The following is a 14,003-nucleotide window of genomic DNA, read 5'->3' as shown; positions in this document are numbered from 1 at the left end:
TTATATAATGTAGATATTTATATATAAATATAAATATATATATTTATCTTTTTTTTGTTTGAGATGGAGCCTCGCTCTGTCACTCAGGCTGAAGTGCAGTGGTGCAATTCTGGCTCCCTCTAACCTCCACCTCCTGGGTTCAAGTGATTCTCCTGCCTCAGCCTCCTGAGTAACTGGGACTACAGGCGCCCACCACCATGCCTGGCTAATTTTTTGTATTTTTGGTAGAGACGGGCTCTTGCTATGTTGCCCAGGCTGGTCTTCTAACTCCTGGCCTCAAGTGATCTGCCCACCTTGCCTTCCCAAAGTGCTAGGATTACAGATGTGAGCTACCGTGCCCAGCCTAAAATACATTTTATTTTGCCTCTGAATATCACAGACTTGTCACAGGCCCTTGACTCAACATCTCCAGACTGGTTCTTTGCTCTCTCTCTCTATCTTTTCCTAACTTAGGCAATGAGACACACTTTTCCCAGTGAATCACTTTGACTTTTAGTTGTTTGGGAACCAAGGGAAGTACAGGTGCAAACTGGAAGGGAAGAGTGTGGGATTTGGAGAGAATGGGATAAGAGAACAAGAAGAGGGAGAGAAAAGAAGAATGATGAGGAAGAGGTAAAAACTCTCGGGAGTAATAGGAAGAAACTGGTGACAAGCGTAGGGTTACAGTCAGGCGAGAGGAGAAACAGAAGACAGAGCCCTGGGCAGGGAAGTAGAGGCCTGAGTGTGAGAGAGACAAGAACAGAAGGTGTAGGAATTGAGGAGGAAGAGGAAGTAGAGATTTGGAGGCTGGCAGAAAATTACAGTTCTTATTTTAAAAGACTTTTCACAGGACTCATTGCATCCTGGATGTTGCCAACTTGTGTGTGTTGATCTTCCCTTTAGGAAACGATTCGGAAAGGACAATGTGGTTTTGTCTGACATAAGGAAACCGCCCGATCATGTCTTTCACAGTGGTAAGAGATCAATAGGTCTTGCTTTTATTTTTATCTCTAATTTTCAAAGCACAAAGAGGTAGCTCATGAAATTGGTGCGTGCAACAGCTCATAGCTGAATTTACGACTCAAAGAGAAGTGATTGAGGCACTGGTATTTCACTTAAAAATAAGTATTTTAATGCTGCTGCTTGTTCAGGTGATAAAAGAACAGAAGAGTTCTTTTGATCTTGAAGTTTTGGAATAATCTATTTCGATGTTGTTTGAAATAAAACTTTGTTTCCTGTCTTTTGTGTTTTACGTTAACTTATTGACTCAGAGAGAATACAAACAAAAATCAAGTTCTGTACTGAAGAAAAGGAATTTTAGAAATTTGGAAAAATAAATCCTGATGTTACAGTGTAGAATTGCTCTTAAAGTACTACACATACACACACACACACACACACACACCCAACAAAATCAAGCTCTTCTAGTCAGGTTTTTTACTGCTTCAAAAATGTTTTTATGACTAGGCATGGTGGCTCATACCTATAATCTCAACAATTTGGGAGGCTGAAGTGGGAGGATCACTTGAGTCCAGGAGTTCAAGACTAGCCTGGGCAATATAGTGAGACCCTGTCTCCACAAGAAATAAAAAATTAGCTTGGCATGGTGGCACATGCCTGCAGTCCTAGCTACTTGGGAGGACCGCTTGAGCCCAGGAGATGGAGGCTGCAGTGAGCCATGATTGCATCACTGCATTCCAGCCTGAGCAACAGAGCAAGACTGTCCCTGCTGCCCCAGAAATATGGTTTTGTAATGCCCCCTAGTCTTTCCTGGTTCAGCATCAGCCTTTTGCTGCTCACCATGGGGGAAGAGTGACAGTTTGCTGTAAGTGGGGAAAATTGGCACAGAACAAAATCAACTTTACCTCTGTGTAATTAAGTATGATAAACTCATGATTTGTGGCTCTTCTATACCAAGGTGGTGGTGGTGTTTAATAAGTCCGTTTCTCTATTCCTTTTCAAATGTGCACCTTAGAAGCAGAGTGAAGCCACTCTGTGTATACAGGGCTGGGAGGAACAGCACCCACTCTGGAGCACAATGCCTAGCTGCAACCCCAATTCCTCCACTTGTTCTCTGATCCTGGCGAGTTGCTTAACCTCTCTGTGCCTGTTTCTTCATCAGCAAAATGTGTTTACCTCCAAGGCTGTATGGGAAAGAAATGTACATAAAGTCCTTAGAACAGGGCCTGGCCCAGGCAGGTCCTATAGGAGCGTTTGCTGTCATTACCTGGGGGTTGATTGTGACTTGTGATTCTTCCATAAGAAAAATGCTGCCTAGTGCCCAGCTGGCTTGGTTACCGCGTGGCTACCAATGAAATTCACAAGTCAACGGGGGAAAGGGGAAAGGTCCATTTAGTTCACAACCCTTTTCACGTTCGTGGTTTCAATTTATATTCCTTGCAGGTCCGTTCATTTATTCTGATATCTTGGATTACAAGAATCTTCGGGAGATTGTGGTAAACAACCGCATCACCTGGCTGTTTCATTACAGCGCTTTGCTCAGCGCCATTGGAGAAGCAAATGTTTCCCTGGCGAGGGCAGTGAATATAACTGGTAAGCATCTGGCTCTGGCTGGATGTGATTTGCCAGGTTTTCCAGTTCTTTAAGAAGAGATGTTTTCAGATTCTGATAGTGTCTGTTCATTTCAGGCCTGCATAACATCCTGGATGTCGCTGCGGAACACAATCTGCGATTGTTTGTGCCTAGCACGATCGGGGCCTTTGGACCCACCTCTCCGCGGAACCCAACCCCCGATCTCTGTATTCAGAGACCCAGGACCATCTATGGGGTGTCCAAGGTCCACGCAGAGCTCATGGGAGAAGTAAGTATCACTCAACGAGATTGCCGAATGTGCCCCGGCTGGCACCATTTGCTGTTTGCTTTCTCATTCTTTTTGCCTCCAAGGCCTGGTGATTCGTCCCTGGAGGACCTTTCCCTCTTCTTGGATCTCAGCCCCAGAGTCGCTTACTTAACTCATTGGGTTTGTCGTGTGGCAGGTGTCTCCAGCTCCTGAAACCTCCTCAGCCGTGTGGGAACACTCAGCACTTCCTGGGTGCCGCGTGCACAGCCCCCATCTCTTTATTTGCTGCTTGTCTTACTTGTACCCCACCATTCTTTCTGGCTCCCAGTATTGGTAGCCATTGGTAGTAACTCTAAAACCTACAGAAAACTTCAAACATCTTGGGTTTTTTGTTTTTTTGTTTGTTTGTTTGTTTTTTGAGACAGAGTCTTGCTCTGTCGCCCAGGTTGGAGTGTGGTGGCGTGATCTCAGCTCATAGCAGCCTCTGCCTCCTGGGTTCAAGGGATTCTCATACCTTAGCCTCCGAAGTAGCTGGGATTATAGGCACATGCCACCACGCCCCGCTAAATTTTATATTTTTAGTAGAGGCAGTGGTTTGCCATGTTGGCCAGGCTGGTCTCAAACTTCTGACCTCAAGTGATCCATCCACATCAGCATCCCAAAGTGCTGGGATTAGAGGCGTGAACTACTGCAAAATACTTATCTTTAGTAGATTTGAGTTGCTGCCTGCTCCTCCAGCTCGGTCATAGCCACGGCCCTCTCGTCTACTGTTCTCTCCTCTGCTTTTCCCCGTGTCATGTGTGGGAATGTACTCAGGCTGAATCGTTTAGGATGATAATCAGTGGCACCTTTCCGAAGAGAGGCTGGAAAGCCCTACTGTAGGCTAATGTGTTAGTTACAGCATTGATGTATCACCAAAAAGTTGATTTTTTTTTTTAAAGATAAAAACTTAGGAGTCTTTATTTTCTTTAGGAGTATTTAAATATAACTGCATGGAATGAGATTTCAGAAAAGCAGATTGTTTTGCATCTATCTGATTTAAAACATCTGTGTTTGAATATGTTTTCTCTTTTTCATAGTATTATCATTACCGGTATGGGTTAGATTTCCGATGCCTGAGATATCCTGGAATCATTTCAGCTGACTCCCAGCCTGGAGGAGGAACAACTGGTTAAGTGTTTTCTATTTTTTACATCTCTTGTATGATAGATAGGCTTTCTAGCCAGGTGTGGAGGCTCATGCCTGTAATTCCAGCACTTTGGGAAGCTGAGGCAGGAGGATCACTCTAGCCAGAGACCAGCCTGGACAACACAGTGGGACCTTGTCTCTATGAAAAATAAACAAAAATTAGCCAGGCATGATGGCCCACACCTGTAGTCCCAGCTACTGGGGAGCCTGAGGCAGGAGGGTCTCTTGAGCCCAGAAGGCCAAGGCTGCAGTGAGCTGAGATCGTGCCACTGCACTCCAGCCTGGGTGACAGAGTGAGACCCTGTCTCAAAAATAAAAAACAATAAAATCCACCAAAAAAAAAAAACGACTGATTGCTAGGAGGAGTTGTCTTCGTGGTAAATGAATGTGCTATCTTTTTAGCTGTATGCCAACCAGAGATTCTGTGTTGTCTCCCGATGTGCATTTTAAAAGCACAGTGAACCCAACTGGCTTACACTCACTAAGGGTAGCACATGCCAGCGTTGTCGGTCCAGCACGGGATTGGCTACCCACAGTGCCAGAATAAAACGTAATATTCAAGAACAAATCTATGACTCAGTGTAGGAAGACCCCAGTAAGCAACAGCCTCTTGTTTCTTAACGCGCAGAGAGAGCCCTATTAAAATAGACTCTAGGCGTTGCGTATGTGAAAGGAACGTAACTATGATTATTATTTTGGACTCAAACACTCATTCTTTCATGAGTCCCACGTCAGGTATCCTTTCCACATCCGTGGTCCTGAGAATGAATATAGAAGATAGTTGACCACATCAGAGAGATTTGGAAGGAGGTCTTACAAAGCTTCTGCTTTTTAATATGGTGCTTCTCCAAGTGTGGTCTGGGGAGCTCCGGGCATCCTCAAGACACTTTCAAGGGGTCTTGAAGGTCAAAACTCTTATCAATATGGAGACGTTACTGGCCTTTTTCACTCTCCTTTCACAAATGCATCGTGGAGTTTTCCAGAGGTGGTGTGGCTTGTAAGATAAGAACAGACTGGATACAGAAGCAGATGGGGGCTCCAGCAGACCCCTGTCAAGCCAGACCCTAAAGAGACTTTTAGAATGTACAACAGACCATCCTTCTCAGTACCTTTTGTTTGTTTAGAAAATATATTCTTTTTCCTATAAAATGTTACACATATTAATATGTGATAGGCTTATTGTCATTTTAAAAGGTAATATTCTAAACAATTCTCAGTTAACTCTGTTACAGTAAATACTGATATAACCCACATTAGTCAGATCTCTTTGGGAGTTCTCAATTCTTTTTTTTTTTTTGAGATGGAGTCTCGCTCTGTCCCCCAGGCTGGAGTGCAGTGGCGCCATCTCAGCTCACTGCACTCTCCTGTCTCCTGGGTTCGAGTGATTCTCATGCCTCAGTCTCCCAAGTAGCAGGGATTACAAATGTGTACCATCACACCTGCCTAATTTTTGTGTTTTTAGTAGAGATGGGGTTTCACTATGTTGGACAGGCTGCTCTTGAACTCCTGACCTCAGACAATCTACCTTCCTCAGCCTCCCAAAGTGCTGAGACTACAGGCATGAGTCACTGAGCTTGACTGGAGTTCTTAATTTTTAAGAACCTGTTATAAAAAGGCTCTGAGGCTAGAACATCTGAGAACTGCTGCCTCGATCCAAGAGGCTCGTTCATTGTTTTGTTATAATCCACACACGGGGTTCCCTTTCAGACTATGCAGTCCAGATTTTTCATGATGCCGCAAAGCATGGCAAATTCGAGTGCAACCTGGAAGCCCGCACAAGGCTGCCGATGATGTACATTGACGACTGCCTCAGGGCCACCCTGGAGGTCATGGAGGCCCCGGCCGAGTCCCTCTCCATGAGGACCTACAATGTCAGCGCCATGAGCTTCACACCCGAGGAGCTGGCCCAGGAGGTCCTCAAGCACGTGCCGGAATTCCAGATCACATACAACGTGGATGCCGTTCGGCAGGCCATAGGTTCGTACCCACTGGCAAAGGCCTTTACTGTGAGTCCCTGGAGGATGTAAACCTTGGAAGGATAAGGAGAGCATAGATCTTTCCCAAGAGTCTAGACACCTTTTGGAGAAGGAGCCCAAAGAAATTGTTGAGCCCAAGCCAGCAGAAGCTTTGATTTGGGGGAATGATTTCTAAAGTGGGTGAAATCAATTCCATTCCAAATAAACAACTTCTTAGCCTTTTGTCTTGTTTACAGTTTAAACATAAAGCAAGGAAAAATAGAAGCAATAGAGGTAGTATGAAAACAGCCCCAGGTTTTCAAATACTGTAACTTTGCCAATTTGTGGGTGGAAGCACCTCTTTGAGTGTAAAACTTCTTATGAAGTTGTGTGAGATTTTAATAATGTGTGAAAATTCACAGTGCCTGACAAAAGATGGGTTAATAGTCTTCGGCCCTAAGAGGGTGACTGTGCATAATAGCGGTTCTGCTTTACTCGAAGGAATTTCCTGTTTTATACTTTGTACTGTAGACCTTTATATAAAATGGTCAAGACCTTTTTGCAAATCCACAACCTGAATAACTTAAGCTACTCTTGCGTATATTTTCCTAGCGGATAGTTGGCCAATGAAATTTGATGACAGCAATGCTCGGAAGGACTGGGGGTGGAAACACAATTTTGATCTTCCAGAGTTGGTGACTACCATGTTGAACTTCCATGGTTCTGAAACCAGAGTTGCCCAAGCCAACTGAAAGAATCTGAAAGAGGAGCTCCTGTGTCCTGGTCCACTGTCAAAGGAGAACTGTCACGACTCCAAGGTTATAGACTCCAAGGAGCCTACATTATTTGGAACTGACTAATTGGACTAAATTTTGGCAGCTCATATTGAACTGCTAGACAAAGAATGGAGTTTAACATTGAAGCATTTTCGGAATCTTGTAGGCATATGGTGGGGAGACTTCTCAGTTTTTGGTGTTTGCCTGAACTTGGCTAAACACATTCCACAGAATAAGACTTAAGTCATCATTAGTTTCCATTTCCTTCATTAGGATGAAGTGACCACTTCTGGGACGAAGGGAGTGTGTGACATTTGTATTTAATTAAATTCAATTTAAATATTCCTCCTAAGACTCGATTATTCTCTTGACTAGAGACCAAAGATTACATTTTAAGGACCTTCAAAGAGGTACTCCTGATTTAAAAGTATTCTTTACCATCCCAGCAGAACGTAAACCGTGTTTGGTATATTCATCCCGTGTCTGTCAACGTTCAAGATATTTTGACACTGCTTCAAAAATGATCACTTCTAGTTTTTCTGTAAGATGCTAGATCCGTGGGAAATGAAGAATTTAAAGATGATGTAACCAGCGAAGGGTAGCCCCTCTCTTATTTTGATTGCCCTCCTGTTAGTGAACTAAGTGTAATTCCCAGGAACATAATTCTCTGACCTGGCAACGTCTGCATCTAGGGAGACTGTCTAATATTCAGGTTTCTGGGCTATACCCCTTTAGAGTCACTCGTTAAGTGCCAGGTGCCACTGGTTGTTCAAATCCAGCTGAGGCCCACTAGTCAGACCAATTTAGACCAATGTAGTTTTCCAAAGAGCACTTTCTTGTGGCATCTTTTTTTTTTTTTAGATTTTGCTGGGTTGAGCCTTCAGAAGGGCTATGCTAAACCCTCTGATGCAATTACCATATAGATACATACAGGTTAACTTTTTAAGTGAGGCCAAATCACCAGTTTGTGATTGTATTTTATGGTAAGGAGGCATGAGTGTGTTCAGAAAATGCTTTCGATCCTGTCACTTAAAAAAATATTTCTGGTGCGATACTATATAGATACATACAGGTTAGCTTTTTTCCAGTGACCTCAGAATGTACTGCATGTAAAATCACTAGGAAGTGAAACTTCCAATTCCACAGATTAATCGTGGATCTATTTGGTAACAGCTATCAAGGATTAAAAGGCATTTATTTTACATGCTTAGTAACAAGATGTTATGCATTTGGAGTTTTGAACTGTTACGTCAAAGCATGGATTTTTTTGAAGGCATAACTGGATTATAAAATCTATTTGACTATTAACTGGAGAACTTTTAGGTAATTGAATTGTTTAACAGTTACATTATTATAGCTTTTTCATCCACTTAATATACTTAGGTTTATGTTTGTAGATTTTATTTTCTTTTGGGCTACTCTTGAGAGGCAGGAAGATCTTATTTTTAAAACCAGTTTGTAATGAATTCTTTTTTTGACAGTTTATTGAGATATAGTTTACATACCATAAAATTCACTCGTTTATAGTTCCATGGTGTTCAATGTATTAAAGAGTTTTGCAACCATCACTGTAATCTAATTTTAGGCCATTTCAACACCCTGCAAAGAAACCATATTATATAAGCCCTTCCCACCCTAGGCAACCACTAATGTACTTCTGTTCCTGGGTTTGCCTTCTGGGCATTTTTTATAAGTGGAATGTGGTGGCCTTTTAGTGGTTTCTTTAATTAAGCAGTCCATTTTCAAGGTGCATCCATGTTTTAGCATGTATCAGTACTTCATTTTTTATTGCTAAGTAATATTCTGTTGTATAGATAATACTCTGTTTTCTTTATCCATTCATCCATTGAGGGACATTTAGTTTTTTTGCACTTTTTAAGCTATTATGAATAATGCTGTTATGAACATTTGGGTAGATAATTGAGTTTTAAAATGATTACTTATTGTTTATAGTTTAAAAAACAGTTCTCAAGTTTGCTTAACTTACTCTCAGTTATCTTAAAAGAACAAGCAGTTCTTTCCTTTCATGAGATTAGAAGAAGCAACTCAAGTGACCTTTGTCTCCTAGACCCTAGCCTTCTAGCGTATCCACCAGGCTCCATCGGATGACCTTTAACTGGGATCCTTTGGAGGGGTTTGTTCCAAACAGCTTCCTTGAGTCTTTCCCAGTCTATAAACACACCTCTAGGGGACCTCAAATAAGAGTGAAAAACAATGAATGCCTTAGCGTCTTTGGATGATTCTTATTCACTGACATCTTTGTACTCCAAGACTAGAGTTAGTTGTCCCTTCTATCTGAACACTCAATATCTGGTGCACCTCTTGGGATCCCAGAGCCCATCAATGTTTTCCTGTAAAATGCTTTCCTTTCTGTTGGGAGAAAGGGCTTTTTATGGTTAATTTGGAAATAACCCAAAAAGCTACTTAGAAGGAAAAGTGGGTTTAACCACAAAAATAGTTTATTTATAAATAAAAAAGAATACAAAGATTGACTTTGTTCTGATGTTTTACTTAGACTACCTGTGGTTATTAGTTTTCTACTCATGTGTCTGTGTGTGGCATTGCCAGGATGTGCTTTATGTTGCTACACAAACAGCGATCCCGATGTCTGCCAGCAAGATAGATGGCCTGGAGTCTGGAACAGACTCGGTTAGTGAAAGCTACTGAGTGTTTTGGACACCTACTATGGTAGGTGGGAGATATTTAGCATTTTTTAACTCACATAGGCCAAATCACCAATTTGTGATTGTATTTCATGGTAAGGGGATGAGTGTGTTCAGAAAATGCTTTAAATTCTGTCATTTAAAAAAATGTTTATTAAGAGTTCAGACAATTTAAAAGATATATAATAAAGTTTTCTTCCCCTCCAAACCCAATCAATAACATGTTAGCAGTATAGTGTGGGACCCCGTGCAGCAGCTCACAGCTGTAATCACAGTACTTTAGGAGGCTGAGGCAGGATTGCTTAAAGCCAGGAGGTCGAGACCAGGCTGGACAACATAGCAAGACTCCCATCTCTACAAAAGTAATTTAAGTCAGATGTGGTGACACACACCTGTAGCAGCTACTCACATGGTTGAAGCTGGAGGATCACTTGTAGCCAGGAGTTTGAGACTGCAGTGAACTATGCTTGCACCACCATACTCCAGCCTGAGTCACAGAGCGAGACCATCTCAACACGAAAAAATTAGTGTATTATCTTATATTTTCTCCTATGCTTATACAAGCTAGGACTGGAAGGTGAAACCTTTTTCTTTTACTCTAAAAGTAGTGCGAAGGCAATATTGTCAAAAGTTTTGGAAAAGACTCACTTGCAATTTTTGCCATGTCATATAGTAGCTGTTTGAAAATATTCTCCAGTCCTCTATGCATTACAAAGAACTTACATGTAGTTTCAGTATTTGCCATTTAAAGATAGCTGCATAACTCATTGGAGTATCACAATGATGTAATTATTCCACTATTTAATTGCTGAAACCTAGAAGTACAATTAGTGGGTCACAGGGCATAAACACCTACTTGCCTTTTCATTTTACATTGTCAAATTTATCTTCAGAAAGAGTTGGATTAATTTGTGATCAAATTCTCCACCATCAACACCTTCCTCTTGGTGCATATTCATGTACCTCAATATGGTTTACATTTGTTTAAAAGTTTTATTTTTGTGGCTGGGTGCAATGACTCATACTTGTAATCCCAGCACTTTGGGAGGCTGAGGCAAGAGGCTACACTTGAAAGTTTTATTTTTCTAAAAAGTTTGAAGAACATAAACTTTATTTTTTGCTGGAGAATCTTAACATTCTAATACAACAGCTATGAATGGTGGATCCTAGATCTCACATAACCGGATGGTAACTGCCTCTTAATCAGTGAGTTGCTTCCAAAAATCACCTGGGAGAAAGGAATCTTGTTTTTTAATGATTTTTTAATGGTAGTTACTTTTTAAAAAATTGTTTCAGGGCAGTGTTTTTATAGCTTTAGTATGTTTGTCTATAAGGTAGCCAAATAGGCAACCCCTTACCTTCCAATGAGAAGAGCCCAAAAAACGTTTTCACTCAACTTATGCATATAACGTTTAGAACTGTAGATGAAGGACTTAATAGACGCCTTTACTATTAGTTACAGGTGTTTCAGATTTATTAATCTATTAACCAGGATATGGGCTTTCCTTCTTCACATTCGCATTTCAGGAAGGTCACTCAGACTTCATATTTGACCTCGGTGTCCCCTTTGGCATCCTGTAATAGGTTAAGAGCAGATGATCTTTTTTCTTTCTAAGTTGTTTGGGATACAGCAGTTTTGGGGTCTATGTATGATGCTGTTGGTGGACATTTATCCCAAACCACAAGTATGCCTGTGTGTAAGTAGCACTAGGGCAGCTGGTTTTCAGAATCCACAGAGCATTGCCTTCGATTTTTAACAGGCTTCTTTCCAGTGACACCAAATACTTGTAATTGTAGCTTTATAATCCTAGAGACCATGACTATTAGTGTGCCTCCTTTACAACTTATCCTACCAGCAGCAATGTTAGCATTGCTTAAGATTGTTTGAGGCTAATATGTTTTACACAAAACAATAACTTATGTTCTTTTCAGGTTACTGACAGCATATAATATATCGTGAAAGACTGTACTGTTTCAAATATAAGGTGAGCGTCTCTAAGTGAATAGTTTTGGGAGACAACTCTGTCTTATTTTGGGAGTATATGTGATACCTTGTCTATTGATCCATTTGTCTGAAGTCCTTAAGAAAAGTTTTTCTTTTTTGATTTGTTAAAAGATTGTAAATTGAAAAATTATTTTGCCCAGTTCCTTCTTTACACTGTAAGTACAATTCTTCTGTACCTACATTGCTATGAGAAGTGTAAATATAATTTGTAATTGTAGTATGAAAGAATGAACCGGAACAAGTAGCCACCTCCAAGGATGTACTTTCCCAACTTTTTAATATTCAAGACACCCAGAAAATATATCATTAAAAATGTATGATTAAAATGTGCCGTTATTTATAATACACACTATTATTTTTATGTTCTAAGAAAGGAATAAAACTTCTTGCATTTAAGTAGACACAATGGCCAGGAGCAGTGGCTCACGCCTGTAATCCCAACACTTTGAGAGGCTGAGGCAGGAGGATTGCTTAAGTCCAGGAGTTCAAGACCAGCCTGGGCAACACAGGGAGACCCTGTCTCTACAAAAATTAGCCACATGTCGTGGTGTGAGCCTGTAGTCCCAGCTACTTGGGAGGCTGAGGTGGGAGGATAACTTCAGCCCGGGAGGTGGAGGCTGAGGTGACTTATGATCACAGCATTGCACTCCACCCTGGGCAGCAGAGCCAGACCCTATCTCTGAAAAAACAAAGAAAAGAAAAAACAGAATGCTTTCTTGTTGTTTGGGCTTTTTACTTTGTATCCCATTGAGGAGCTCTTTGAGACTTTGCTAGATGCAGATGTTATCACTTGTGCATCTGTAGAAAGGGATCTAGAAATATATGTTTGGTTTTCCTAAAACTTCAGGTTTCACTTCTGTGAATCACTTTTTGACTCAGTGGTTGGTGTCTCTGGTTTTTCCACCCAGTGTTGTTCTCTGTGCCAATACGACTTTGATGTTAGAGCACTCCTTAAAAGAATTCATAAAACCTAAAAGTCGCTGGCACTGTAAACCAGCTTTATAATTACTCCAATCTAGCCTACTTTTGACACCTGCTTTAGGAATGTGCTTAACTCTATTTGGTTTCCCCAAAACCTGCAACTCTTTGGTTCCTAGGGGTTCCAATGATGGCTGAATGTTTCTCCTGGCCTCTGACACCCACTGCGCAGGTTTCAGTGCTGTGTTTGGAACGTGCTTATGTCACCAATAGGCAATGCTAGCACGATTACGGTCACGACCTGCACAGTAGAGGTTGTAGGATAATCCTGATTTCAAATACGTGAAAATCTGGAAGAAAATGTGAGTCTTAGCAGAGGGTGAGATGTGGTTGCATTTGCAACCACTGGTGTTCTAGGGCAGTCCCCGCCCTGCTCAGGCTGCTACCTCTAGAGCTGAAACTATCCCAGGGAAGCTCTGCAACAGATGGTCACTGCAGGGCTCACACCTGCCTTTCACATGGCTGGGGGGGTGGGGTTAGCAGATGCGGTGGGCACTAAAGAAGTTGCTGAGGTTGGCAGCAGAATGCCAGGCCTCATCGGAGAAAAGAGGAGATGGGATATGAGCTGCCAGGAGACAACGGCTGGGAAGAGCAGATTGTCTCATGGGGTATTAAGTCTTGTGTTGTTCCTAATGTGATCCATCCTTTTTGTTCCATAAAATGTTAGGCGATGCTTCCGTGTCCCATTAGTGGAGGTGCAGCATTGGAGGCTGCTGCAAAGGGCTGGGAGGGGCCGCGAGTAGGTAGTGGGGGCAGGGCTGCCCACTCTCTTGATCACACTACCATCTTCTGAGTTATAGAAGGAAGAAAGGCTCTTGCTATTTCTAGAATATTTTGTTAACGATACAGTGCTCATCTACTAAGGTGTCTAGATCTCTGATTATGTGTCGAGATGAAACCAAAATCTTCAAGAAAATGTATGCTGCATGGTCCTTTTCTTTTTTTTTCTTTTGAGCAATCTTGGCTCACTGCAACCTCTGCCTCCCAGTTCAAGTGATTCTCCTGCCTCAGCCTCCAGAGTAGCTGGGATTGCAGGCACCTGCCACCACACCAGGCTAATTTTTGTATTTTTAGTAGAGACAGGGTTTTGCCATGTTGGCTGGGCTGGTCTTGAACTCCTGGCCTCAGGTGATCCATCCACCTCTGCCTCCCAGTGTGCTGGGATTACAGGCGTGAGCCACCGTGCATGGCCAGTACTTTTTTTTTTTTCAAGAGTAGTTTTTCCTTTAATAAAAAAAGGTAGAATGTGTATAATGGACAAGGGATAATCAAAATTTGCCAAATGAGACTAGTAAGACAATCCCAACAATTCACAATCATTATTCACTGGTCCATTAATCACAGGACAATACATACTAATGAAACTTACCTGGCTGGGTGCGGTGGCCCATGCCTGTAATCCCAGTACTTTGGGAGGCCGAGGCGGGCAAATCATGAGGTCAGGAGTTCAAGACCAGCCTAGCCAACATGGCGAAACCCCGTCTCTACTAAAAACACAAAGAATTAGCTGGACGTAGTGGCGGGCGCCTGTAGTCCCAGGTACTTGGGAGGCTGAGGCAGGAGAACCGCTTAAACCCAGGAGGCGGAGGTTGCAGTGAGCCGAGATTATACCACCGCGCTCCAGCCTGGGCAACAGAGTGAGACTCCATCTCAAAAATA

The 14,003-nt window shown here is 42.1% G+C and overlaps 1 protein-coding gene across 2 annotated transcripts in view; it reads left to right on the top strand.

The window, feature by feature from the left end:
- The window catches only part of LOC108536710 (L-threonine 3-dehydrogenase, mitochondrial), a 19,027-nt gene extending 11,531 nt beyond the window's left edge, over positions 1-7,496 (top strand). The window contains exons 4-9 of one of the 2 annotated variants that reach the window (XM_017883714.1): positions 883-953; positions 2,383-2,532; positions 2,628-2,800; positions 3,859-3,949; positions 5,675-5,944; positions 6,613-7,496. In XM_017883714.1, the coding sequence (XP_017739203.1) occupies positions 883-953; positions 2,383-2,532; positions 2,628-2,800; positions 3,859-3,949; positions 5,675-5,944; positions 6,613-6,674 (817 nt within the window). In that variant the 3' untranslated portion in view covers positions 6,675-7,496. Of the gene's footprint in view, positions 1-882; positions 954-2,382; positions 2,533-2,627; positions 2,801-3,858; positions 3,950-5,674; positions 5,945-6,534 lie in introns of both variants that reach the window. The other variant, XM_017883713.1, reaches the window with a different exon arrangement.
- The last annotated feature ends 6,507 nt before the right edge of the window (positions 7,497-14,003 follow it).

This window comes from Rhinopithecus bieti, unplaced genomic scaffold (assembly GCF_001698545.2).
Source record: "Rhinopithecus bieti isolate Rb0 unplaced genomic scaffold, ASM169854v2 scaffold_13857, whole genome shotgun sequence".
Classification (NCBI taxonomy): Eukaryota; Metazoa; Chordata; class Mammalia; order Primates; family Cercopithecidae; genus Rhinopithecus; species Rhinopithecus bieti.
Note: the sequence above shows the minus strand (reverse complement) of the source record. Positions and strands in the feature narration are given on the sequence as shown.